This window comes from Phaenicophaeus curvirostris, chromosome Z, assembly GCF_032191515.1.
Source record: "Phaenicophaeus curvirostris isolate KB17595 chromosome Z, BPBGC_Pcur_1.0, whole genome shotgun sequence".
NCBI lineage: Eukaryota > Metazoa > Chordata > Aves > Cuculiformes > Cuculidae > Phaenicophaeus > Phaenicophaeus curvirostris.
In genome coordinates, this window is record NC_091431.1 from 53,491,638 (window position 1) to 53,516,691 (window position 25,054).

The 25,054-nt window shown below is 38.9% G+C and overlaps 1 protein-coding gene across 4 annotated transcripts in view; it reads right to left on the reverse strand.

Moving 5' to 3' along the window:
- The window catches only part of ERBIN (erbb2 interacting protein), a 117,786-nt gene that overhangs the window by 55,151 nt on the left and 37,581 nt on the right, over positions 1 to 25,054 (reverse strand). For 3 of the 4 annotated variants that reach the window (XM_069879847.1, XM_069879849.1, XM_069879848.1), the window contains exons 2-4: positions 21,467 to 21,523; positions 10,627 to 10,824; positions 6,233 to 6,350 (exon numbers count right to left, since the gene is read on the reverse strand). In XM_069879847.1, coding sequence (XP_069735948.1) covers positions 6,233 to 6,350; positions 10,627 to 10,815 — 307 coding nt within the window. In that variant the 5' untranslated portion in view covers positions 10,816 to 10,824; positions 21,467 to 21,523. Of the gene's footprint in view, positions 1 to 6,232; positions 6,351 to 10,626; positions 10,825 to 21,466; positions 21,525 to 24,978; positions 25,004 to 25,054 lie in introns of those variants that run through there. The other variant, XM_069879846.1, reaches the window with a different exon arrangement.

Genomic DNA, 25,054 nt, shown 5'->3' on the forward strand with positions numbered 1-25,054 from the left:
TACCTACATTTATATAGTAATAGAATATTAATTCATAGTTAAAATAACAAGCTCTTTTTCAGAATATGTCTTCACATGGAAAAAGCAGCAGCATTAAAACATACACTACTTTTTTACAGCTTTGAACCCATTAGAAGCCTGAGTCAAGTTCAGCATTTCTATAATTCTTGGTTTGCAACCACTTGTGAAATCCAAAATTATCAGAAAGCTAAAAACTCATGCCAATTCTGTGAGGCTCAGACCGTAATGAATCCTGGTTTATAGTGCATGTTAAGCCTCCTGATCTGTTTAAATGGATAATGCCTCCTCACGACTTTCTGCAACAACAATAACTTGCACTACTACATTATCAGAGATGATGCAGCCAAAGAAAACAAGACAACAGTTTAGTGGGGGTTTTGTGTGGTTTGGTTCTTTATTCCTTTTATATACATGTACTGGCACAGCTAGGATACTCCAGCAAGCCCGTAAGAGTCTTCCATCTCTAAGCCCTTCACAAGAACTTGTTTTTAAAGGAAGATATGTCTAGGTCTGATTTAGCTACATTCTTTACACAATTGAAAGAAGAGAGTGAGTAGCAAGACAAGTTCCTAAATACCTCTCGTCTGGGGAAAAAAAAAGGGATAGTAAATCACATTATTTCTTGAATACATGCCTGACACATTAACTTACATAAAACTAAACACATCAGGGCAGGGTAAAACTGCAAAACGTGGAACGCTAGGAAGGTTGTGGGCAGCAGTTTTGTTAATACTGCCATCTTGGAAAATTAGCAAGGTTCAGGTGGTTTACAACTATATCTAATATATTGCTGGAGTGTTGCTACCTGCCCAGAGTAACCTGAAACCAAAGTGTAACAAACATCTAAAGCTGCTTTGCTCTTTCTCCCCCTACCCTGTGGGCTACAAATTCAGAGTTGTCTATCCGGTCACTTTTGGTTGATAGAGGATGACTGTCACTCAAAGCACAGTCCTTTGCAAAACTAAAAGTACAGTCTGCCTTTACATGCAAACCCACATATATAAAACCCATAATTACTTTTCCATGTTATGGAAAAGTATAACAGAAGTTTGAGTGCAGAGAGAGATTGTATTACACTTATTCAAGAATTTCCGATATGTACACTCAAATTCCACATTTAAGACCTTATACACATTGAAATTCCTTTCTATTCACATCCTTTCTTACACAGCGATAATGTTATTCTGAAGAGACTGATCCTATACAGCATCTTTAATAAGACAGGCAATATTTAAGAAAAAATACTATAAACGTTTCAACAAGGATTTTAAATAGAATAGCTGCCTACATTTAGAACAAATTTAAGAACTCTGTCTGAAAATACATTACAGTAAAGCTAAAGACTCAGGAGTCAGTAGAAGATCAAGTATCTTTTAATTATTTCACTATCGTAGATGATACAAAGCCCCTGCCTCCACCTGCCTTCTCAGTCCCGCGTCCTCCCCACCCCAGCCACCCCCAGTATAAGCAGGGAAGAACCAGATTTACAGAAAGTTGCTTTTGTTTTCAGAATTGTCCTCTCTTAGTACTCCATAGATCTGTCTCCCTATTAACTGTAAATAATTCTCAACTCATTGAAGAAACGTAATCTTAAATGCACCAGATGGGCAACATAAGACTAGATAGACTCCTGAATTCTCATTCTCCAACTCCTTCCGACACAGCATATTAAAGCCAGTTTGCCAAATCAGCAGATGATTTTAGAACACTGAAGAAAACACCTTTGATCTAATTTGCATCTGTTAACAAAATGCTTTAAAAATACTTAAAATAATTCTACAGGCAGATATGACCAGAGGCAGGGTAGGTGTGCGTTTTCTTGCATTTAGTTTGTGCACTTTTCCATTAGGAATCCCTGCAATATAGACTGACAAATTGACATGTTTAGATCAGCTGTAAAAGTGCAGTGAAAGAGAACCACTCCTTAATATCTAAAAAGGCTATTAAAGATAACCTCACTTCCTTAACACCATGTTTCTTTTGATACTTATTTTCTAATCTCGCATTTAATCCTCCTAAGGCCTAAATAACACAGAATTAAAAAACTCAATCATTTTCTTTCATGAGATGCAAGCAGCAGAAAATAGACCATCTTAGTGTTTCCCACTATGCAAACTCCACAGGCACGAGTAACTTCAAACCTATTTCCAAGGCTTCCAGGAAAGGCTGACTTCCCTGGCAGTCACCTCGTTGTGTGCTTCAGCTTTTCCAATCACTTGATTCTAGTAACCAGTAATATTAACTGTTCTGTCCATTCACATATGGCATTATACATGAACGCTTTCCTCTTCTTCAAAGACGATGTAAAAATACTTCTGATAGCCTTACACATTGTCCTAGTTGCAGGCTCTGGCTGGCATCCTGGTGCCACAAGGAAATTATTCGGGTGGACGAGGTGCTAAGGTGCACAGTTTAGTGTTTGATAGGAATGGTTGGACTCGATGATCCGGTGGGACTCTTCCAACCTGGTTGTTCTATGATTCTATGATTCTGCCCTAAAGGTTAATATTAGAGCACTAAAAGAGAAAGATTCGGGGGTAAGAGTGCTGTTGCAGGGGTTTTTGAGTGGGTTTGGGTTTTTTCCCCCACATAACTCTTGGTATATAAATAGCTTAGCCATAGAGGATTTTTTTTTTTTAATTTTTCTTTAGTTTCATAAATAAAACTCTCATTTTTCTATGTAGGTCTTAAATTCCGTATGGTACAACTTCCCTTTCAGATGCAACCCAGTAGGACTGGTAGAAAAGGGCACCTCTTGATGCTTTCCATAACCCAGGTTGTAATTTCTGGTATAAGAAGGCCATCGTACCATTTGTTCAATTATCATTCCATCTTCATAACTAGGATAGCATCAAGCTTCATCTAAAAGGCTTCAAACCTGGAAAGAAGCAGTGGACTACTTCCGATACTAAGGGTTAAAAAACCAGCCTGGTGAATCAGGTTAAATATCCACTACTTCAAATAAACTCCAGAATTTATCACCTCTTGCCAAGTAAAGTTAGAGGTAAAAGTAACTCTGTTCGTGCTTGCTGCACGTATAGCAGTAGTTTGATACTTTAGGCTATACCAGTAGCCATGAATAATGCATTCAAAACCAAATGTCTGTACAAATGTTTGTATGCATTAGATGTCCATACTCCCTAACTCAGCACTTGTGTCGAAACATATACCACTTAACCCAAAGACTAGATATACTGATAGAGGAGCCAAATAAAGACTGCTAAATAAAAACTCCACCCTTTCTGGCTCAAGAAGGCTCAGTAACTGAAGGTGCTAGACGCTGGACACTGAGAGCATACTCTCCCAGCTTCATGTACTTCACTACATCTTCCCCAGGCTTCTGCTTCTGGTAACTGTTGGAGACAGGGCACTAACCAGGTGAATTCTCGTTCTTATTAAATATTGTTAAATATTCTTAAGTATCCACTTTTGTATATCTGGGCATGTTCCTGCTACACATTTCTATATATCGTATATATGAAATTAGACACATTTAAATCTGAGATGAAAAAGGCAAGACCTTTTGCAAGCTATTAAAACATCAAAATGATTGCTTTCTCAGACTAACACCTTTTATGTATCTGATATGCTACCTTGAAGACTTTCCGCTACTTTGATCTTTCATCTAAATGTCAAATATTATGCACACACATGCGTATTGGTATGTGGTTCTACTTAGAAAGCTGTATGTTTTCTTGTGCAACAGGTTTCCATCTGTGAGCCAGACTGTAATTCTTGCAGTAATCTGAACACATTAAAACTCAAATTTTATTCGTTTTGTATCAGCTCTTTAGAAAACTAAAATACTTATATTCAGTCTATATATTTGATTATGTCTACGCCACAAACTGCTCAACTATCTTACATGAAAATCCTACCATATTTCACATACAACGGTACTCAAAAACTGAAGCTAACTACCCTCCTAATATGCTCTCTTTAAAATTAAAAGCATATTTGTCTAAAGGCATTCACACTACATGATTTAGCCTCATCCACATAGGAAGAAAAGACACTATATCAATACTACAGAAAAGGTACAGGAATCATCCCCTTCATTTGCCACAATCACAGGAATCTGAAAAACAAACTTTATTTTAGAATTTAGTACAGGATGAGGAGAGATACCAAGACTGGTGATTAATACCAGCAATATTTTTCTTAATAAGTTAAGAGAAAGCAATCCCCATGCTTCCCATGAAGTACTGCTTGCACGCTGTATTTTTTCAATATCTAACATAGAAAAAGGAAGAAGCAGAGATTTTGGTATGTCTTGCTAGTCATGGAAAACTAGTAAACCCCTTCCTATTTAGCTTTATCATAGGCAAACACCAGAACAATCATGGACAGTGGGAAACAGCAGTATATTCTTATTAAGAGAGAAGGAGACACATGGGAAGAGAATATGGCTGCAGCTATCAAGAGAAAAATGTTCTGTGGTTGCAACAGTGGACAAGGAAATAGAAAGTGAAATGCACCTAAAGCAACAAATTGAAGTCTCGGATAATAATAAACTTATTACAGAATAAAAAGCACTATTTTTTACCTCACCCAACATGGACAACCAGGGACCCTCATATGGCTTTTTTGACTTCTACAGAGCTTTCAGGAATAATGGGAAACAAGTTGTCCCAAGTAAACAAGCATGTGGCTTCAGGGCTATTTCTGGTGTGCAACACTAGTCATAGAAGCCATACAAACGGTGATAAAACTGAGAACAGGCACATGATAACAGCCTAAATAAACTTGTGTCCTGTCATTTCTCTGAAAGGTGTTTAAAAAAAAAAAAAAAAAGCCCTCGAGAACAGAGCTTCATAGTCTACTGGTATAGCACATTCTTCAGCTACTGTGTCCTTGATTCTTTGTATGTGTCAGAGGAACAAGTGCTCTTTCAGCAGCTCTCCAAAGGCTTAGCTAAAGGTTACGCCATTTGGACGGACAAATAACTCTCTAGCTGGTAAGTGACCAGCTGCCTATGAGCTAAGGAACGCCTTAGCTAATACATGAGCTACAGAATTTGTCAGCACTAGAACTCAAATGCCCTTTTGCTGCTTTTAAGCCTTCTGCATGGAAAACTTGTGTTGGAAACAGTTAATCCTTTCCATAGTTCAGTCTTGGACAATAAGAGGATTCTTTCTCTGTTTTGTGCCACTATGAAAGTTTAAGGCCAGTGTTCTTTACGAAAGGCTATTAATCCACTTGTACCAGGAACAGAGCAGTGACAGTCAGGTCAATTTATCACAATAAATGCTGCGTTCATGAGGCAGAAATAATAAAGTAACAGTTTAAATACAGACTAGGCTACAATGAACAATAAAGGAGAACATCAACACCTCAACAACTGGAATACTTTCTTAATAAAGCAGAATTTACTTAATTATGTGGAGTCATAATTAGCTAGCTATCAGAATAAAACAATGAACTTAATATGACAAAACCTTTGGCATATTTAAGCAATTCTTCGCTTCGAATTATTGACTACTATATCCTCATCAATTAGCATGATTGAACTTTTTTTTTCCTCACAAATATGCACAAATGAGCCACACAAACAAGTCTGATGACAATATAAGTTATTCCAGTTTCCTCACAGTTGAACATATCTGACAGCTTGCCAAAGTAGCACCATTTATAAAATCTCACATATATAATACCTGGCTGACAGCACTTCACAACTTATAAAAGGCTGACTTACACACAATGACAGTTTTTTTAAAAGTCAGACAAGTGAACCAGTCAGTGTCCATACTCTTTTTTCACATGCAAAAAAGTTACCACCTCAAGAGTAGGGCAGTAAAGCAGCCAAGTCCTACTACAATTTTCCAAAAGCTCATTACAATAAACTGAAAAAAAAAATCATATGAAACAAAATATAAAATAATCCAGCACAATTTGGCAAACTCTGTATAGTAAAACATGAGCAAAGCCTTAAAAGCAATAAATTCGAGCATATGTATTGAGAGAACAAAATATTTCACAAAATCAGTTTTCAGTAATGAATCTCAAACTACAAACCAATCACTGAGGGAGATACAATTAAATATCACAACCTGACAATAAAAGAGCATCTTTGTTAAACAGTGATTCAGAGTTGTAATTTAAAATTTACTAGTTGTGTACATTCTAGAAATTATACTTTAACTAGTGTCTTTATACAGTCAATGGAGATCTGCCTTTTAGCCACCCCAATATATTAAGTGAATTGACTTACCATTCTTGCTGACATCCAGTTCCCTGAGATTAATGAGATTTGCAATGGATGCTGGCAATGTGGTTAGATCATTGTCTGGCAAACTCAGCTTGTGCAGAGACTGACAGTTAAAAAGTTGCTATTGAAACAAAGAAAAAAGTGAGTACAACTTTCTCTAAGTTTCCTCTACACAGCTTTTGTTTTTCATTCCTTTAAACGTCTGACCTCACAACTTGAAGGCCAAACTATTTAGAGTCTTTTGAGTACAAAAATTTTATTTTAGTTTTATTCAAAGTTGACCAAGTTTACAATGCTTAGAAAAGCAAAACACTACTAATGGTAACAAGTTAGCATTAACACTTTACAAACTCCTTCCAGTATCACAGAAATTGTGACCTGTAGTTACATACAGTCCTGCAAACACCACAAGATATTTTCCATAATAGACATGCCATGTGCTATTCCAGAGGTAATTATAGTTTCTTCAAAAAACAAAGGAGTATTCCATAGATACAGTTTTTAAACCCCAATAGTTCTGTAACACAGGATTTGAGTAGGAATTAATCTTCTCTAAATGTTTTAATTTTCTTATGTTAAATTTTGCAATATTACTTTTTCCCTTCTATGCTTCCTAGCTCAAGGACACAAAAAAACATGATTATGATGAAAACTAGTAGAAGTTTGACCTAAGGATACAGAAAACAGTATAATCTCTTCTGTATACTTGCATTATAATTTGCATCAGATATTAGATCAGAGCAAAATCTCTTCCTATATGCAAAGTACATTGAGATTCTTACCCAACAGCTTTATATATTGACAAAATAGGGCAAGTAATATTGTTATAATGGAAGAAAAATCCTCAAATGGAATGTAGGGATCTTACATATAGCACAAAAAAAAAAAAATCTGTAAAGAAATGGTTGAAAAAAGTTCATCTGAACAATTTACTATGAATATTCCTTTCCCAACAATTTTTGGTAAGATCACACATTGATGAGGGGCATGGTTTAGTGATTTATAGGAGTAGTTGGACTCAGTGGTCCTGGGGGTCTTTTTCAACCTAGTGATTCTGTAATTCTGTGATAAACAACTTGACTTAGTGTTCACTTCTTCTCGTATTCTAAGAAAACATTGTACAAAATCAGGAAATGTTCTATGACTGAAAACATCCACCCCAATCAACATCATACCAATAGCTTAGCTCAGCTAACATGTCTTGGGTCTCTAAATCACTAGGCCATTATTTCAACCACTGATTGCTGAACACGCCCCATTCATGTAATGCTTGCATATACCACCCCAGAACTAAAGCAGACAAAAACTAGCAAGAGGGACAGTTCAAACCATGAGCTTTAACCTGAAGATATTTCCAGTTAGTCAGAAATGTGCATCTGCTAAAATTGGTTGCTATCATTAAGGCTTTGAATAGTTGCAAGTTGGATTTCATATGGGAAGGAGAACTTTGATGAGCTCCTATATTTTAAAGCCATTCCTTTATTTCGGTATTTCAAGCAAGTATACTTAAAACTCATTCCTGAAAACAGTAATCTGGACTCTGGGAATCATTAGAAATTTCCCCAATTCGTCATTTGAAGGAAAATGCAAAGAACTGCAAGATCCCTAAAGGCAAACTGGGGCAAAGGCAGTTTACATGATGTTGACTTTGTAGTTGTTCCTTTTGCCACTGCTCTTCCTTTTTTGATGTTTGCATGTTCATTAATGTTAACAACACCAGAAGTTATATAATTAAGGACCACCCTACTGCAGAATTCCAGTATCTTCTAAACAGCAGAGTAAGAAAGAAAACTAAACCTGCTGCAGTTTGAGCTTTTCAGCTCAAATGCACACCACAGCACTTGAGAGGAACAGGATACCTTTTCAGATGTGGTTTAGCACAGAAGACCAAATCATTTCCAACATCACTTTTGAAACTGAGACTACACAGCAGTGCTTCGTGCAAAGCAGAGTCCTTCTCTACCACCACTTTTCTCTCCACCACAGTTTTCTCATGCTGCGCCCTATAGCAGTCAACTACTAAGTTAAGGAGCTATATTATAAGAAATGATTTTTTTAAGTACTCTGGAGTTCTGAAAAGATTAGAGGGAAAAAGAAAAAAAAAAACCACACAAGCTGCCAGGCCATTTCAGCAATCAGGTTGACAAGACAGCACCAAACCAGTGGTGTTGCAGCATTAAATGGCAGCAGATTGTGAAACAGGTAAGAACACACTATGGGGGCAAAGAAGAAACAGGAGAGCAGGAATGTCTTAACTAGGCTTTGGAAAGCTGGAGACAGCCTAATAAGTGCCTAATAAGTACTGCACCTTTCATCTGAGATGTCTTTATTACAAACCTTTTGTAACATTAAAAGGCTAAATAAAAGCTTGAGTTAGGGGAAAAGCATACACAGCTTGAAACTCTGGCTCCAAATTAGCTATGATAATTTCAGTTTTACAGGCCTTCCCTTACGGGTCTTCTATGGATAGTTATCAGATTACAATTTCTGCCAAATGATTAAATAAAAAAATTTTAATATGTCTTTACTACTCCCTAATCTCTCACAGTATTTTAATTTCTATGTGTTTTTGTTTCATTCTGAAAACTGAAATGGCAGTAAAAATCGATGACCAAAATTACTTAAAAGCTGTAAAAAAAAGCTTAGCTTCTCAAAAGTAAGCCCATACAGATGACTTTTTATAATGTACAAGGACATTAACATGAAGCAAGGCTACCACAGGCCCCTGCAGTCCTGCAAAGAAAAGCAAAAAGAAACAAAACAAATGGTCAAGCAGCTTTTAGTCTTTTTCTTTTAGTCTGGCTAATGTAATCTTAGACTAGACCAAGGTAAGTGGCACACTGGCCACCTCTCAGTATACTCAAGTAACAAAAGCTGATTTAATATAAGAACTAATAAAATCAAATGGCATGCAACACAGAAGGAAGACAAAGCAGACGAACTGCTTCTTCTGGTCCAAAATGCCAACACACATTCATTTGGTCACTACAGTACCGTCTTTATACCTTTAACATTATTAAAAGTTTTTTTTTCTTTTTTTAGAGAATTATGAGTTTGGGAGGAAGATATTTGCTTAGTTCTTACTATTTGGCATATAGGAATTTAATGCCAGAAGAATTCAGAAGATGTCTTTTTTTTGGCTAAGAAAGGTATTTTATTCGGTTTAAGTATTCAATTGTATTCTTCAATTACGGATGAAAGAGGAATGAAGCTCTGAAATCATCTGAAAAAAACCCAAACCTGAAAGGCTGATACATAATCTTTAACAGCAAGCTACTAAAACCTGAAGTGATTAAGTCTAAGGTAAAGAGATATCTGCCTGGGAAAAGGCAGATAAATAAAATAAAATAGTGGAAATTATAAACTACATGAAAACAATATAAAACTCAATTCTATTCCATGAACAGACATAGATTTTCAGTGCTGGCTACTCAGGAGCATTTAAGGATGGATCTTCCAAAGCAGTCAGCTGGTTTAAGACAACTTACTGGAACACAGGGCTTCCAATAACTGTCAAGTTACTATCCTGAAATTGTTTTAATTCCTTATTTGTTTCACTTATCTTCAAAAAAATCCAAGCCAGCAAATCCTGAAGTTATTAAAGCCAACTTTCCAAAAATCTACCACAACATTCTATAACTGTGACAAAACAATTTTAAATATTAAGACTTTCACTTAACCACTGAGTTTTTAATTACACCAAGATAGGACCTACTAACAGAAACAGGCTTTGTAATTCACTTTCTAATTCTCAAAAGTCTCACTGGCACAAATTTTCATTCTTTACTGTAGTATACTGTTAATTCAGCATGTAGTTTTTCTTCAGATTTAAAAAGAAAAAAAAGATATTAATATCTATAATAAAGAAGTAATCAAAATGGTATTCCAGAGCCCTAGTTTTTGAACTTCAATAATTTGAGATACTTTAGAGAGCCTCTTCAGTCACACACCAAAGAAGAAAGCAGGACTTCAAGTGAATAGATACTCATCTTTCGCGGCACACAGTTTTGAACAAGACAGTAATCTTGCTTCTTCTAATCTTCATGGGTCATCTGTGGCATTATTTTGAATCTCTATTTGCTGAATACAATTAGTCAGTTTTGAGCAGACATTGCCACACAAATAAATTAGCCTGCTTCTTCTGCTATGTACCTGTCTTGGGCTGGATCAGTTGCTTAAGAAGTTTCATCCCAATTCATGCAGCAAACTAGTCAAGCTGGAACACATATATATTCCTTCTACTAAGGCTGCTGCTTCTGGGACCAACATTTACTTAAAAACATTAAGCAAAACGTAGCTTATAAGCTGAAACGGGAAGCTAGACACTATCAGCTTCTACAATGCTTATGAAATAACAGAGTTCACAAACGTAACCAAAAGAAAACCAATAAACATACCTTTGGAAGCTCTTCAATCTGATTAGCATCTAAATAGAGTTCTTCCAAGGTCTTTTCAAAAGTAAAAATCTCCTTAGGCACCTGTTCCAGGCTGCAGTGAGAATAATCAAGAGTAGTGACTGTTTCCTCCTCTCCACGCAGGCAGCGGCATGCCACCAGCCGCACAAACAAATTCCGCTTTGTTGTCATTTTCAGGCACTGTAAAATAGAAATTGGTTGTTTCAAAACCCAAGACAAATTCAGAAATACTTACATGGACAGCTTCTCAAACTTCCCCTGGCTGCAAATACTTACAGAAAGAAGTGTCTACATACCTGCATATGTCTCTGTATGTATACACATGTATGAAAGTGAGTTTTTTTCTTTTAAATGTAACAGATCTGTAGTGGTATTAGTTATGGTTGAAATACCTACAGACCCCAGAAGATGAAGCAACAATTTAGCTTGTAACTTGCCACCTGCTAACACAGCCCTTGCAGAGAAAGAGAGAATTTTGAAGCAGCAGTTCTGAAGTGTCAATTGTGTTTTTACAAAACAGCTTATCTGTACCTTTGTAAAGGTTATTGGGATCATATTTTCGCTTAGTACAATGAAATCCATCCTCCACAGAGCATTAAAAAGAAACTATAGGAAAGCTATTTTTTGAGAAGATTAAATTCATGTGCCTCAAGTCCCTTATTTTAAGATAGAATACCACAAAAAGAACCAGCACAGTTTCTACCAACTGTTTAAAAGTTTATCTACAGTTTAAAAGGAGAGGTTTCCAAGCGCACAGATAAAGAAGTGACTTCTTTTGCCAACTCCATTCAGTTTGGAAAAACTCAACTCTTCTTTCTCTACACAATGGAAGTAAGAAAACTTCACCTTGCTATGGAAATATATCCTTCTTCTTTGAAACTCAATCATTACAATATCCCCACTCAGCAGGAGCTGACAATCCTAAGTGGTGCAAACTGACCAGCTGATTATTGAGAGTGTAGACCAGCCATGTTATTCCTCTTTTCTCCTCAGCAAGAGCACAAGTTTAGGTCTCTTCCCATTAATTACTACCAATTTTCAAAAAATCTGGAAACCATCATCTCCAAAATTTCATCTCAAGTTTCAAGTTTGGCTGAAATCAGATGACAGACAACAATTCTTCAGGAAGGACCAAAATGGGCATATAGACAACATGATCCTGTAAGAATCATTACCTCATGAAACTGGTCTAGGAACACACGCTTTTCCAAAACAGCAGTGAGTGGGTTTTTTCCTCAAACTGCCAATTTTCCAAAGCAAAAAACGTTTTTTTAGTTCCCATTTTTTTTAACTTGCAGAAATTAAATTTCAGCTTCTGGATTGATGACACGGAACTTGTACCTCCAAGTGCCAAAATCGTCTTTTGTACACAATTAGTGGACTGTACTGCAACTTTCAAATAGGATAGCAAGAAAAAAACACCCAGATTGTACTGATACCAGAGGTTCCCTCACCCAAGTGCAGGACCTGGTATTTGGCCTCAATGAACATCCTGAGGTTCACATGGGTCCACTTCTTAAGCTTCTCCAGGTCCCTCTGGATGGCATTCCATCCCTCCGGTGTGTCAGCTGCACTCCTCAGCTTGTCCTGGTCCCAATATGGATCTCTGAGGAACAACATCCGCCACTGATCTCTATCTGAACATTGAGCCATTGATCACTACTCTGGATGCAATCATCCAACCAATTCCTCATCCATCAAGTAGTCCACCCACGAAGTTCACCTCTCCAGTTTAGAAAGATGCTGGGAGTGGCTACGTCAATGGCCTTACACATGTCCAGACAGATGACATCTGTAGCTCTTCGCTTGTCCACTGATGCAGCCACCCTGCCACATAAAGCTAACAGGTTGGTCGGCATGGTGAAGCCATGCTGACTGTCTTGAGTCACCTCCATGTCCGCCATGCATCTCAGCATGGCTTCTAAGAAAATCTGTTCCATGATCTTCTCAGGCACAGAGGCGAGGCTGATAGGCTGGTACTTCCCAGGGTCCCCCGTGCTAATTTTTTAAAAATGGTTGCTGTATTTCTCTTTTTCCAGTCACCAAGGACTTCACCTGACTGCCATGGCTTTTCAAATATCATGGAGTGGCTTGGTAACTCCACTGCCCGTTCCCTCAAGGACTCTGGGATGCATCTTATCAGGTGTCATACACTTAGGTATGCTCACGTTCCTCAAGTGGTCATAAACTTGATCTTCTCTCATAATGGGAGAGACTTTGCTCCCTCAGTCCCTGCCTCACGGTCCATCTCCTCAGGAAGTGCAAGTGGCTGCCAGTGAAGACTGAAACAAGTGAGTACCTCAATCTCTCCTCATCCATTGTTGTTACCAGTTTGCCAGTGCTGTTTATCAGGGGCAGCATGCTTTCTTTGACCTGCCTTTTCTGGCTGACATACCTGAAGAAGCCCTTCTAATTCTTTTTGTTCCAAGTTCAGCTCCAGCTGTGCCTTTCTAACCCCACCCCGACACAACCAGGCAGTGTCCCTATATTCTTAGAATCATAGAATAGCTTGGGTTGGAAGGGACCTTACAGATCACCGAGTTCCAACCCCTCTGCCATGGGCAGGGACAACTCCCACCAGGATCAGGCTGCCCAAGGCCCCATCCAACCTGGCCTTGAACACCCCCAGGGGTGGGGCAGCCACAACTTCCTTTGGCAACCTGTGCCAGTGTCTCACCACTCTCATGGTGAAGAAATTCTTCCTTATATCAAGCCTAAACCTGTGCCTCTCTAGTTTATACCCATTCCACCTCGTCCTATCACCACAAGCCTTTACAAATAGTCCCTCTCCAGCTTTCTTGTAGCCCATTCAGCTACTGGAAGGTTGCTATAAGATCTCCTCAGAGCCTTCTCTTCTCCAGGCTGAACAAGCCCAACTCTCTCAGTCTGTCCTCATAGCAGAGATGTTCCAGCTCGCAGATCATCTTTGTAGCCCTCCTCTGGACCCATTCCAACAGCTCCATATCCTTCCTATGCTGATGACACCGGAACTGGACACAGTGCTCCAGATGAAGTTGCGAAAGAGAGGAATATCGAGAGATAGAATCACCTCCCTCAACCTACTGGCCACACTTCTTTTGATGCAGCCCAGGATAGAGTTTGCCTTCTGGGCTGCAAGTGCATATTGCTGGCTCATGTTGAGCCTCCCATCAACCAGCACCCTTAAGTCCTTCTCTGCAGGGCCTCTCTCAATCACATCATCCCCCATCCTGTAATGAAACCTAAGGTTGCCCCGACCCAGACGTAAGACCTTGCACTTGGTCTTGTTGATCCTCACGAGGTTCTCACAGGCCCACTTCTCCAGCTTGTCTAGGACTCTCTGGATGACATCCTGTCCTTCTGATGTGGCAACTGAACTACTCAGCTTGGTGTAATGTGCAAACTTGCCAAGGGTGCACTCAATCTCACTATCAATATCATTGATGAAGATACTAAACCGCACCAGTCCAAGCACAGACCCCTGAGAGACACCACTAGTCACAGATCTCCATCTGGACTTTGAGCCACTGACCACTACTCTTCGAACATGACCACCCAACCCGTTTCTTGTTCACCGAATGGTCCATGTGTCACATCCATATCCCTCCAATTTAGAGAGAAGGATGTTGTGGGGGACCGTGTCAGAGGCTCCACAGAAGTCTAGACAGATCACATCCGTTGGTTTACCTGTATCGACTGCTGTGGTTTCCCCATCATAGGAAGCCACTAAGTTGGTCATACAGGATTTGCCCCTGGTGAAACCGTGCTGCCTGCCATTAACCACCTCCATGTCCTCCATGGCTTTAGCATAACTTCTAGGAGGATCTGTTCCATGATCTTCCCAGGCACAGAGGTGAGGCTGACAGATCAGTAGTTAGCAGGGTCATCTCTTCTGCCCTTTTCAAAAATGGGCACAACATTACCCTTCTTCCAGTCACCAAGGACTTCTCTTGATTGCCATGACTTTTCAAATATCATAGAGAGTGGCTTCGCAATCACATCAGCCAATTCCCTCAGGACTCTGGGATGCATCTCATCAGGTCCCACAGACTTAGAAATGTTCAGGTTCCTCAGGTGGTCACGAAACTGATCCTCCTGTACAGTGGGAGGGGGATTAACCCCTCAGTCACCATCTTGTTGTCCTATAACCCTGGAGGGGTGAGGAGAGCGGTTATTGGTGAAGACTGAGGCAAAAAGTTAAGTACCGCAGCCTTATCCTTGTCAGTTGATACAAGGTCACCATTCCCAATCATCAGTGGGGGTACATTCTCTTTGACCTTCCTCCTTTGACTGACATACCTGTAGAAGACCTTCTTGTTAGTCTTTACTTCCCTTCCCAAGTTCAGCTCCAGCTGCGCCTTGGCCTTCCTGACCTCATCCCTACAAAACTAGGCAGTGTCCCTATACATGTCCCAGGTTACCTGTGCCTGCTTGCACTGCCTGAGCAGTTCCCACTTTTTCTTTACTTTAACCAGCAGGTCTCGACTCAGCCATACCAGTCGTTTCCCTTCCCTGCCTGATTTTCCACATACAAGGACTGAGAGCTCTTGCGCTTTATGGAAAGCATCCTTAAATATTTGCCAGCTCTGTTCCACTCCCTTGTCTCAGAGGACCACATCCCAGGGGGTCCTACCAAGTAAATCCTTGAAGAGCTGGAAGTCTGCTTTCCCAAAATTTAGGGTCCTGACTATATTCCTCACCTGTCCCATATCCCTCTGGACTTCGAACTCCACCAGTGCATGATCACTGCAGACCAGGCTGCCTCCAATCCTAATATCATATCCTTTGCAAAGGAAAGACTTCAATTCCATCAGATCTCCACTGTAACGGTGGACTGTATCCTTGTGATGGGTTGGCCTTGACTACCTGCTAAGTGCCCATCAAACCATTCTACCACTCCCCACTTCTCTACCTTCCCCCTCCCCCCAAGGAGCACGCGGAAATTGGAAACTGGGATTTGGGGCCCATTCATCTCACGTTGTCTCTGCCACTCCTTCTTCATGCTCTTATCCTACCCCAGCACAGGGTCCCTCGCACTGGAGATGGTCCTGCATGAACTTCTCCCATTGTTGATCCCTCTCACAGACTATAGGTCTTCATCAACTACTTCATCACAGGTCCTGTCCATGGGGTACATTCTTAGGAACAGACTGCTTCCAGCATGGGTCCCCCATGGGGCCACAAGTCTGGCCAGGAGCCTGCTCCAGTGTAAGCTTCTCTCCACAGGGTCACAGCTCCTGCCAGGAGCCTGCTCCAGTGTGGGCATCTCTTCATGGGTTCAAAGCCTCTCTTGAGCACTTTCAGCATGGGGTCCTCCATGGGCTGCAGGTGGATATCTGCTCCACTGTTAACCTCCATGGGCTACATGGCACAGTCTGCCTTACCATGGTCTTCAGCAAGAGCTGCAGGGGAATCTTTGCTCCAGTGCCCGAATACCTCCTCCTTCTGCACTTTGGTGTCTGCAGACTTTGGTGTCTGCAGAGTTGTCTCTCTTGAATATTCTCAATCCTCTCTCCTGGCTACTGTTGTGCTGCAGGTTTTTACACCTTCCTAAATATGTCAACAAAGAGGTGCTACAAATGCCAGTTCTTGACTTGGCTTTGCTCAGCAGTGAGTCCCCCTTGGAGCCAGTTGGAACTAGCTCCACCTGACAAGGGGGTAGCTTCTGGGATCTTCTCACAGAAGCCATCTGCAGTTCCCCTACTATCTACACCCTGCCACACAAACTCCATACACTCTATAAACAGTTAAACATTTTTACTGAATAGAATGAAATCACTGGAAGCAAAAAAAAGCAAATCATCACTTTGAAGGACCATGATCAATGAAAGACAGCAAGATCAACAGCAAGCTTAGATACACACTAAATTTTAACCCAGAAGAGACAGCATCATCCAGCGAAACATCACTATTCTGGAAGTCTTTGATGATTCCCCACACACCCTCATCATCCAGGTACCTGGCAGCCCAAATGCACTTGTAGATTTGCCAAAACCTCATGGGACATTTGTGTTTAACTGCCCATCTACCTATGTTTTGATAAGCAATTGAAAAAAACAAACAACAAAACCCAACGGAAAAAATCCCATACAGCTCCCAAGTATCATATCTCTTTGAAAATTCTGGACTCAAGCTAGTTATAGGGAGAATTTAAGTTCATGGAAATTTTGTTCCTAAACTCTGTTAATTTGCAATAATTTAACTGTACCATTAGTTCCTTAAGTTTCCTGCCTGATGCTAACAGGACATGATTACTCATGCTCGAAGCTAGTGAAAGCACTTTACTCCCCCTCAAGCCTTTTGAAAGAGTATTTACCAGTTATACCAGCAGCAGAGCTGAAAGTGAAAACAGCTATCAGATGTTTATATGGAAAGGCACAACTAGGCACAAAAATATCTGGTCAGGTTCTTTTTGCCCACTCCACTATCTACAGACAAGTTCATAATTATGGAGCTGACAATGTGCAAACAGGGGAAAGAGACAGATTGTGGTAGGGAGCACATAATCTAACATGCAGCATACAAGGTGGCTTATTTGGCCAACTGACAAAAGTCCCAACATATTGCTATTGAAACAAATAATTACAAAAAAAGAAACTTGTTATTTATTAAGGATCTTACCTAATCCACTAAAAAAAACAAACACAGAAACAAACTACCAAAATAATTGATTTATTCTTCTAAATTACAAAAAAACCTAAACCAGTAGGAAATGAAGCTTCCTATACTGGAAATAAAAACACGAACAAGTCTGTCTTTAGAGATATTAGCAGTTTTTCTCTTCATAAAGCATCTACACACACCACAGAAGATAACTAGACACAGGCTATTTGGCTCATTAATGAGAGAAGCTGTAAGCATTATGAGACTCTCAGAACAATTTAAATTAGTCTCCTTTTAACAACAGCACCCGTCCTCGTAAATTTGGGGAAACTGTAAATATCTTAGTACTTTCAGGAACACAAAACATTCTTGGCTCTTACAGTAAAGAACACAAATATTCTCCATTCTATAACCTCAGAAATGACTTGGCAATTCTTGTTCACCAGCAATTCATATGAAAAAGGCTAGTGGAGGCAGAGGATGGTGCTAAGAGTTAGTTCAGGCTTCTCCTAAAATCAATTCAGTCTTCTTGGACAGGAATGGCAAGGTCAAAATAGTAAGAGATAGCAATCAGTACTTTGCAAACCCTGTCTGGGAGTTTGTTTCTCTGCAATCGTTTTCCATATTCTCTTCAAGAGTGGGAAATACGGCTCAAAACTGATGGCCACTGACAAGGAGCTGAAATATAAAGAAACAGCACGTACTGTGAAGAGACTGCCTCTTTGTAAGTGGTACTGGCAGCCTCTAGTAGACAGGTCAAAGCCTTATTTGATGACAATGCCAAGTTAAGGTATTTTCACATCCCACTCACTCTCATTCAAGCTATTTCTTTCTGCCTCTTCTAGAAAAAAATACCCAAAAAAACAAACAACTGCAAAACTGAATTGATTATGTCATTCATTTCACTGAATGAGACTGGCAAACACTCAGGTCAGTACAAACCAATGATCCACAGTTCTGCACCCTGGGGGAGAGAACACGTGATACGAAATAAAAGGCATTTTGAATCCATTTCACCATTTTAATGCAAAACTATAGTCTGAGCCTCCCTGCTCCCGATAAGAAAACAATGCTTAACTGCATCCATGGCTGCATACCCTCACACAGGCAAGAAACACTGAAAAAACACCTCGTACTTGCTCACATACAGCATTCAGAGAAAAAAAAAAAAAAAAGACAATTCTCATGAAACTACAACGGTGAACAGTAACAATAGGAAGAGGAACTTGTTAGTAAAAATTGTAAATAATAACCTATTCTTAAATGCAAAAATATGAAGTATGCTTTCTACATTTTCTGAGAAAAACAAAGGGAACAAAGAGGGCAGAAATTAGTTTTGCTTTTACTGATTCAGTAATTGCTATAATATAAGCAACACAAGTGATACTGTACTCCTAGCTTGCTGAAAAACAAAACTCCAAGGTGATAACAAAACAAAGCTTGTCTTGAGGTTAACTACTTTCCAAGCTCTCAATGCATATGTATATTTGAGGGAAAAAAAATAGAAATCACAAATAAACAAAATACCCACTCATCTCCAAGGGCTAGGGCAGCAATATAATTTCAAGTAACTATTTCTATTTTGGTTTGTTTGAAAATATTCAGAAATCTTTTACATAATTAAGATCTGAAACACTTCATCAAACCATTATAAAACATCTTTACTTATTTATAATGTTGTTCACGGCATCAATAATATTTTCTTGGTTAAACAGCATTTTCCTGCTTTATTGAAACTATCTATCTAATCAGATATTGGTTGCCAACAGTTATTTTCAGCTTAAAAATTCACCTAAACTGACCATGCTAGAACAAACCCAAAGGGCACAGGTATATGAGAATACCAACTTGTAATTCAAGGCAAGAGGATAAGGAAAATTACAGCCTAAGTTTACACTAAAAAAAAAAAAATAAAAATATCCAGACATTTGAACAACTGTAATGTTGGCTTTTTTTAATATTTATGTTGACTTTTTATATTAATAGTAAATAACAACTATGCAGTAACACACACAGTTCCCATCACTACACAACCACAGCCCAGACAGCTGCAACTTAGTTATCACACATTTCCTTTTCCTCTTTTCATATGGCAGTCCTAGAAACTAACTCCCACCTGGACAACCCAACCACCCAAGTAAGTGCCACTGTAACACTTCAGCCTAAAAAGGATCTCTAATTCCATACTATTAACAATGTTACTGAGATAAGTATAGATCTCCTAATGACCCTTGTCTCTGTTGTTTGAATTGACTGTGTATTCTCTGGGTAAGTATTTGTCGCGTTATTAATAAAACAGTAAGAGGAAAAAATGTTTTTTTAAAACCACTGTACTCAACTCTCACCCATTCCTCCTCCTCAAATTAAAAAAAAAAGCCATATAAATTAAAAGTTATCTACTATGACAAACTCAAGTCTGAAAGAAATTGTAGGAGCCTCTCGAATCTTCATGGAATATCCAAAAACCTAAGCTTTTCTAAAAGCCTTGACATTGATACTTCAGTATTTCAATACTGATGTTTTCAAATGGCTAACAAATTCCTTTACATTATAAAACTGACATGGTTTGAGATTTCAGGTTTGTTACTGTTGAGTTAATGAAAAGCTAGGAATGTGAAATATTTACGCAACAGGATACTGAACTCCATACCCCACTAACCACTATAGCCCCTTTTTCTTTTTCCTCAAACGTGCAGTAGAAATAATCATGGCTACTGTACAACTAGTAATAACAGCTATTTCGTACAGCTAGCTGCACCAGGCTACTTACAGAACTGCTTTGCTTTTAGAATCCACTAATTTCTGCACTAAATAACTCCATTTTCTTTCATTGTCATTGCTAAAAAGATCTATGGAAACAAATGAGACAAGTTCCTGACTTTTTATACAAATAAAACAATGAAAATTACATACACAGAGCAACCAGACTAAGAGATAGTAAGCCTCTGGAAGTAGTATAAAACTACATTAAACCCCTTACTCTTCAGACTTACACCTTTGAGAGATGATGTCTGGATCTACTGACAGAGTAAATGCTGTGTGTCACACACTGTCAACATCTATTCAAGCAGAAAGTAAGTTGTAACAACATAGTCAAAAGAAATGAACCACCATGGGGGAAGGGAAAAGGCACTGCTAGTCATTTCATTCTTACGGCGCAGTAAGCACAGCTGAGGCCGAGAGCTCCGCCAAAACACACAAAACACATAGCCTTGTAGACTACACAAAAGGCTGGAAAAAGTGAGCATGTGCACATGCTTTTGTTTTAAGTATATACTGTTTGTAGCAATGTCAGATAAAATACACAGAAGATTTTGCATGTTTTAAACTGATATTTCATAGTAAATCTCAAGATTACAGTCACTGAAGCATGAATATTTATTAGCATTTCCACAGCCTGAGCAGCACTATTAATAAAATCAGAGCTGATGGAAGCTGCTGTCATATGTTGTAGGGTTGGTGTTTCGGATTTTTTTGGTAGCGGGGAGGAAGGGAATGCAATAACAACTCCCCCACAGCAATTCATAGACAAGTTCTGAAGACAAAATATTCTATTGGGCATTTTTTATTCATGATAAATACTTGCCTCTAGAAATCCCTACAATATGAGGCAAAAAACTCACTGCCATCTGCACTGGCATCATTTAGCAAAGGAAAAAGCTGACTCTGAACATGTATTGCTTTTCCACAGAGCTTTGAATAGAAAAACAGAACTTTATTTGGCTTAATATTTCTCATGTTCTTTAGTATACTCTCTAGTTAAAGAATGATCGTGCACCAATAACAGAAATGAGATCATGTGATGTCCTCCTAGACTTTAGATCAGCAAACCAAAAAGAAGGACTGTAAGAGCAACAGACATTCTAAGCATTTTTTTTCAAGCATCTCCTATCCAAGCTTTTAAAAATACGCTTTTTCTTCCCAAGAACTAAAAAAAATAAAATGCCGTATAAAATGCTAAAGCTTCACAAGCAGAAATATTTAATGAACACTGAACTTCTATATATTCCACTTTCTATATTTGCACACAATCACATATACATACATATCATTCACCTGGGTCTTCAACAAACACTTACAACCGGGAAAAAAAGAAGCCTCCAGAGCAAAATGAGAGATGATGCAGAATAAAATTTAGGTTCTTTAGAGGCAAATATTATGACATACGAATAAATAAGAGGATTTCTATTTTAATATATCGTGCAGCTGGTTCAGAGGAAAGAAAAAATAAAGCACTTACCACTGTGTTACTTTTTTCTCCCTGTTGCTTCTTCCCTGAGCTCTCAAAGCCAACATTCTGTTTAAGAAAAAGGTACAAAAAAATTTAAGTCAATCCCTAATAGATAAGAACTAATTTATTAAAAAAAAAAAAAAAAAAAAAAGAGAGAAAAGCTGTACATGTGTGGAAACAGCAGCTTTAAGATTATGAAACTGTGAAAGACATACTTTGGGGAGATTAGTTTGTGTGTGTAACATATGATAAAAAGCAGTGTTTTGTATTATTTTTGTTTATTTTATAGTAGTGTGTCCCCAAAGTTGTTTCATTTCTACTCCACTTTTAACTGTTGTATTCATTAAATTTCTTATTTTAGACATATCTTGCACACAATTCTAAAGGAAGTTCAGAAAAAAATATGGCATCAGTGGAAATTAAAAGAAAAATGAGAAGAGCATGCTCGCATAATTTTAGGAAATTTTCAGGAAGTTGTAACCAATTTAATAAGGCATATTAGATCTCTGACACTAGTACTATCTTCGCAGAAGATGAACAATTTAAACTAACACAGCCACTCAGCTCATTCAACTGAAGACATGCAAAATTAGTGGCTGGACCTACAGAAAGGATAAATGTTGTCTCCAACATGGGTAGAACTTATCTTCAGAGGGATTAAAAGTCACTATGGTCAGAGAGATTATCCAACTAAGTATGAAATCATGTCAGAACACTAAGGAGCAGAGTTGGCTAGAATATAATATGACAAACTTGTCGTACCTAGAAAAAAATTGTGGGGAGCACAGGTAGTAGCTTAATTCAAAGGTGTTACCCATAAATTGAAGTATAGTTTATTTATTTCCAATAAAAGCAGAATCAGCCCATAATAAAATCATCATAAATGTGTCCTCAAAAAATCCTAAAACAGATCTTAAATCAAAATTTCCTTGTTTTGGGATAAGGAGCAAGCACCAGTACAATCACAGAACAACGAACTCTTCAGGAAGTCAGAGTAGCCACGTTAGGATTGCACTATAACCAACTTTCACATGTCATACGTTCTCTTCCTCACTCAGCAGTCATTGGTGCCAGTCTGCCCACTCCTACCAAACTGACTCCAGGGCACTGTACTGTATAAATCTGTTTATTTATTCTCAACAGGACAACAAAAAGGTGCAAAAAGCAAGGAGAAAAAAGTAATATAGGCAAGAGTCATATTAAAGCCTCAAGTCTTTAGAGTTTCCTCTACCATTTTAGCTAGCCGCAGAAATAGGGAACAGCAGCACTTGAGACAATTAAAAAGAAAGGCCACAAAGAGCAAAGCAGATTCTGAAACCTGGCTTTTTAGAGAGAGTTAGTCTGCCTGTGGCTCCATGCTTCTTTCCTTTCCTATAACACTTTCCTCCTACTGAAAAACTATTTAATCTTTACAAAAGATATGTAGGGGCACAGTACACAAGCTCCCAAACAGAAGAAATGCAGGTTGGCAACAGCTCTGCCAGGATAAGCAGAATGAAGCCAGACAGTACAATAGTGCAGGTCTGGATCTAGTAGTGGGACAATCAGGTGATTGCGCCCCTGGAAATAAAAAAACAGGCATAAGGTCAAGACTTTGAAAGCAGAGCACTTAGCTAGAAAAATGATAAAATAAATAGCTAGCCCCATAATCATCACAAAGGCACTAAACAAAAAGGGATTTATCTTGTAACATTTCCTGACACCTGTTAGGCTGCCTGTTGAAACGTCCAGAAGAATAAATGCCAGTGGTAAGAAGCCATTATTGAATCACAAACTGTCTGTAGACTTGCAAACCAAGCAATCAGAGGCAGTAACACAGCAAGTGGGATGTGTGCGCACACGGGTAGAAACACCTTAATGAAATCTTAGTTAACCCTGCTTCAGCACATGCCATCAACAACACCAGACTGAGTCTCAACATGTGTCAGGTCCCTCTAATCAAAAACACTCAGCAGAAAATCCCTAGTACTCAGTTAGAAGTGTGGGGAGAGTACTTGTGGCAACTATCAAGTGTCCATCCTGTTCTTACTGTTTCTTGGGAATATCCCAACCACTGCTAGAAAATGCTTGCCAGATGGACAGCCAGTCTGCTCCGCACCAACCGTTCTGGCCACTTCACTGTACCCTGGATGCTGCTCACTTCTCCAGCTCACCACTGGTCTTAGGTAAGTAAGGCCTCCAGTTGCCTCAGTAAACATCTCTTTTACTATAATTTTCACACAATTACACTTCAGCTCAAATCCTCATCATTCTTACAATTGCTTATGGAAGATTTTGGATACTGATGCAACCAGAAGACCAGTGGCCAACTTTCACACAAGAGATGAGGAAATAGGGCTATACTTTAGTATGCTGAATGACAACAAACTATCCCCAGTCAGTTTTTACTTTCTCCAGTCCTCCTTTTTTTTTAAAAAAAAAAAAAGACGGGGAGTCACATTTACACTCTTCATCTAAGCAAGGGTTGGAAACAAATACCTTAAAAATCGCTTGCTTCAGCCATGTTTCAGGCAGCCTACAGTCCATGACAATCAACCCCCATTGTTAACAGTTAAAACAGTATTTCTTTAAATAACTCCAGGAGAATATTGCAGAAACCAGATTATCTATGTTTGCCCTTAAATATCCACTCAAGCTCAGTGAAAGAGTATGTTTAGCTAAAAGGATTTTATATTGATTCAAGATTATCCATAGCAGAGATGTACATTAAGCAGAAACAGATACCATATTGCAGCACTAAAATCCATCTTGCTAACCAAGAATGACGAGATTTAAGTTATGTTTTCACCTTTTTGAACAGGGACCAGGAAGATGACGGGCTCTGAAGTAGACTACGAAGTACAACTATGCATAATCAGTATCACTGTCCCCAGTGAAGCAGGTCTTTCCTGCACAAGGATATCCACAACCAGCATAATTTCAAGTGTATCAGGGGACTACCCAGAGACGTGCACAATCATTCCACACAAAATAATAAAGTTTTTACTGTCAGTGGTTACAAGTTTCTTATTCAATCACAACCTACCACACAGGTGAGAAATCTGTGACCTACAATGCGCTAGACTTGAAAAAGAATAACAGATGATCTTGATTGAGGAAGTAAAGCATAAATACAGCTCGCAAAATATTTGTCTCCTTTTGAAATCAAACAGACATTTCACACAAAGCAGGAAGGTCTGTAGATCACAGTTTCATTAATCTTGGATTCCCACAATGGGGAACAGGGAAGGGTGAGAGGGGAGGACCAGGGTCTGGAGATCATTCTCAAGGAATGAGTGCATCTTGTTTTCCCTGGAAGCAGATGCTGTCACCATGTCTTGCTGTTTCTTGTTACTTTGGTACCTGAACCAAAGCCAGATGTTTAAAGTGAAGCAAAGAAAAACTCTGCTGCACGGATTGTTTCATTGATGGAAATCTGACAAGCTTCAGAAGCTTCAAGCTTCAAGCTTCCACTGGTTTCAGGTGGAGGAGCGTAAGTTAATTATGACACATTACTTAACATGGCATAAGACTGACCTAATTGAAGATTTATTACCTCCTAGCACAAAAACTGTTGGAGGTGCTGACAGCCAGAAATCTTCAACACTGGAAGAGGAT